The sequence below is a fragment of the Humulus lupulus genome, chromosome 4 (genome assembly GCF_963169125.1).
Source record: "Humulus lupulus chromosome 4, drHumLupu1.1, whole genome shotgun sequence".
Classification (NCBI taxonomy): Eukaryota; Viridiplantae; Streptophyta; class Magnoliopsida; order Rosales; family Cannabaceae; genus Humulus; species Humulus lupulus.
In genome coordinates this window covers 9985840-9990133 of record NC_084796.1, presented here as the reverse complement: position 1 = coordinate 9990133, position 4294 = coordinate 9985840, and the positions used below count along the sequence as shown (strand labels likewise).

The window sequence follows — 4294 nt, the reverse complement described above, 5'->3', positions numbered from 1 at the left end:
CACAAGTGGTCATATTAATTAATAATACAGAACTGGAAAATTTGGGCAACAATAGTTGTTTTTAAAGTAGACATATAAATGTCCATTAATAAACAACAACCTGATTATTGTAATTATGTTCTAAAAGTGAAGGAAGAACAAGTATTAATTTAATTTTATTGTTGTTGCTGCCCCACGGGCCCAGTATATGAACTGTTGATGGAATCCTTTTAATCTCCTTAGTTGTCCCTTTTGAAATCACTTTCGCTGTCTTCACCTGTCCATTGAACCTGCAATTTGATTAATTTAAATTAGTTTTGATTTAAATATAATTCCTACTCTTGTGGATTGTTATTTGATTTAAGGTACCATTTCCTCGTGGACATTTTCAAGTATGGACTTGTAATTATTCAAGGCAGTCGTTGTTGTAATCATTTGCTGCATTAACTCTCTTTGAATCGCATCTATTTTTCGTATAAGTGTTTTTGGTGTTGACTGTGTTACCTAATATTGAATTTGAAAAAAATATATAAGATTGCTCTAAGTATTCAGAAAAAGTTTATGGAATGCTAGAATGAAGGATGCAGCTGAGACATAGATGTGTCTTTTTGTACTATAATTAAAATAAATAATGTTTGGAGTACGTGGCATAGCGAGATAAAGTGAGATTAAATTTTTTTAATACAAAAATACACAGTGCACATACCAAGTGAGTTATAATATTCAAGTTAACTTTCATCATCAAATTGAATAACATACCTTGTGGTGTGTTATTGTACACAAAACTTCTCTTTTGTACTTTTCACAGTTCTCCTTTGTTTGTTCTTCCCAGAATTCTGATGCCGATTTACCAGACAAACACCACGGCTTTGTAATTATGACCAGTTTTTCTCGAACAAGCATTGACTTGGGTGGTAGTTGTGGTATTCGGTTGGGAACAATTCCACAACTTTGCATTGAAACTCGCTCCCCCAAATACCACTCTGCTCCGTTCGGGCCAACCAGTAAGATTCGACTGGAGTTGGCTACCTCACTTAGGGCAACATAGTAAGGTTGAATTTCTTCATCTCCCCATGGACAGAGGTCAACCTGGTTAAATTAGAAATTTAGTGAATTTGGTTTCATAATTACAGTCTATACGCTAGCATAGCGTACATTTTATTTTACCTCGTCCAATGTTAGATTTGTTAGTTTTTCCCTATAGTACTTCAACAGGGCTGCAATCCCCATTGTTGGTGGAGGGCAATTACTCCACAGAAGGCTTCGTGGAAAGACTTTTGATGATATCGATTGTGGTGTAACACGTACACATGGTAGGTATTCCCTTGCCCAAACCTGTTATAAGAAGAAATTTTTTTGTTAAGTTTCAATAATATATTAAAAATTAATGTTTTATACAACATTCTATGATGACTAGAAAAATGGCAACACAAACATGCCTCATACAGAGATTTTGTATTACCTCCCATGCTTTCCAAAGGCCTCCCATGCAGTGTGTGTTGTGTCTACATAAGTCATCCATTTGCTGGTACATAAAAGCCAATGCAACTCCCCCCCAATTGAAAGATCCTATATCTCCTATACTAGCCAAACACGGTAAGTAGTACAAGTGCACCATCTTATTAGAACGTGCAAACAAAGTGCACCCAAGTAGTGCAAGTATGAAGACCCTAGTTAAAATATCATGGTCTTCAATATTTCTTAGTTGCATATTGCGATAAGCTGTGTATAGCCAACTCAATTTCACCCTTCTTCTGCCAATGGTTGCTAATGGTTGTCCTACTAACTTTGTTAGTTGTTCTATATTTTTGTGGATGCGTCTATCCATTTTCAATGGGTTACCATGCACTGGTATTCCAGAAATTGAACTAAAATCCTTGGGGGTCAATGTCATCTCTCCTAATTTCTCGAATATGAACGTATGTGTTGTGTCCCACTACTTCTCCCCAAGTACTTGTAATAGTGCAACATCCATTTCTGATTGGTTTATGCCGTCCACTAAAGGTTGTAATCATGTCACTCTATCTCTATCTTTTACTGAATTTGGGAGCTTAGCATACCATTCGATGATTAGTTCACAATCTCCAGCCCCGTCAATATCAATCTCTTTCTCCTGACGTGGTATATTAATTAATTTTGTACTCATAATAATACAAATTTTCAATTTTAAGATAATTTAAATAACCCACACCGACCTTCCCAATACAAATGGCCAAATTTTATGTTGTATGCATAAAAATAGAAACAAGTAAAACCAAACGAGAGGTGTAAGGACTAGGAATGACTTTTAATAATACGTTGGAATAAGTGTTGGAATAAGTGTTTGTACAGCTAAATGCCTATATGAAATTGGAGCTATATATACTTAAATTGAGTACCTCAAATGAAAGGTGGTCCATTGAATTTAATCTGATAGTGTCCACTGAATTCCTTGTCCTTAATTTGTTCGGTCTACGAATGCCATGTTGTCCTTGGTGTACAATGATGTCTGAGTTGTGGTTGGATTTCCCCACCATGAATTCCTTGGTGTCAGAGCTGGAGGAGGAAGAGATGGGGGTGTCCGACTTACATACACGCTTGGAGGCCAGTTTCATCTTCACCTCATCGGACATGGTCATTCCTCTTTTCATGTTCCGTGTTTTGATAAATTTGATTACCAAATTTAAGCTAGATTGAAGTGACAGTTAAAATTTTAATCAAAAATGCGATAAGACAAATTAAGATAATAGTACAACAAAGAGTGCAAATAAATTTGTGATTCGTACATGGCCAAATATGTATTCCCCAATGTAAGACGAATTAAACTTATTTTCTAACCCCCACCTCAGGAGTGCAGTAAAGTTGTCACTTTTGAGATATGACTTTTACTTGAGGATGCCATTCTTGTGTCCATCACTATGTTTTCCTAAACTTTGTTGCATTAGTTTGGAGAAGATATATGCTTTATATATATATAGATATATATATATATATATCACAGCAGATGGTTTTGGTCGGTTTCTCAGGTCCCTAATTTTCCTCCAGCTACATTTTTAAACATAATTTTTTCGTCTCTAAGTTGAATGGATATTAAGTAAATAATAAATGGCAGAAGTTAAAATGGAAAGTGATTTATTTAAAGAACATATAACTTTTAACGGATCTCGAATTTATGCTTGGCGACGATTGGATTCGAAGCTTGTCGGCGGCTGCGATTTTGTATTCGGCGACCACCACTGTCCACAGAATATTTTTGTACCCACCCAGCACCGCTGTCCAATCTCTTCGATAGTACAAGTATTCTACACAGACTTTGTGAAGGTTGGGAATGGTGTTTTGAGATCAGATTCACAATAGTTGAGTACAGTGTCAAAAAATGTTAACATCGTGAATGAAGAGAAATCTATATATTTTATCCCACAAATTAATTAACAACCTACCCAACCCTAACAGGTACACGTGGCCTTTGTTAAAATAGGTGTAACGGTCTAAAATAGGCCAAAACCATTCAATTATAACTCTGGTTTTTAACTAACCATTTACACTGATAACCATGTGTAAATTGACATAACTACCCTCATACATTGTTTATGGAGAATATTACTGAAGCATGAGAAGTACAGATAAAAGATGAAATACCATTGTTTATCGTGATTGACTATACATAATATTAATTTTTTTTAAGAGAGGTTTATTTTGAAATGGTGTGAGAGGATAAAATTTAATTATATTGATAAATTAAAATTTTATAATATTACATTAATTAAATTCATAACAATTTATATTGCATTGTCATTAACTTTGATTTTTTTTATAAATTAAAGTTATATTTTTTTAGGGCATTAACTTTATTTTTTTTATAAATTAAAGTTATATTTTTTTAGAGCATCATTGATTGATTAGTGATTTAAAAATTGTATTTTGAAAAAGTATAATTCTGAAAAAGATTATAGATTTAGTGTCTGAATATGTTCTAGATTTAGTGTCTGAAGACTATTTTTGAATTCTATACAAATGAATAATTTTTTGGTAGAAAATCTAAAAATTGAATATGTAACATATATTTTTTATTTTTCGTATAATAATAATTGAAGTGAAATTTTTTTTTTTATTTATTTGTTGTAATTTTTATTTGATCAATGAATTTTTTTAGAAAATAAATTGTAAATTAGAATTAAATTATATTGTTATATGATTTTATAATTAACTATTTTACTAAATTTATATAGATAAAAATTTTACAAAGTAGATTGACTTGTAAAAAGGACAGAAAGAAAAAAAAATCAAGACTGTAAGAAAAATTAAAGAAAATTAGGAAGAAATTTTGTTTTTTAAA

At 32.5% G+C, this 4294-nt stretch overlaps 1 protein-coding gene across 1 annotated transcript; it reads right to left on the bottom strand.

Moving 5' to 3' along the window:
* Window positions 1-218: 218 nt before the first annotated feature.
* On the bottom strand, window positions 219-1873 carry LOC133831879 (protein MAINTENANCE OF MERISTEMS-like). The gene is made up of 5 exons (XM_062262284.1): window positions 1442-1873; window positions 1147-1314; window positions 739-1068; window positions 349-483; window positions 219-269 (listed from the first exon to the last, which is right to left on the bottom strand). Exons 1-5 carry the CDS (start codon window positions 1871-1873, stop codon window positions 219-221), a joined length of 1116 nt encoding a protein of 371 aa, XP_062118268.1.
* Between the last annotated feature and the right edge of the window lie 2421 nt (window positions 1874-4294).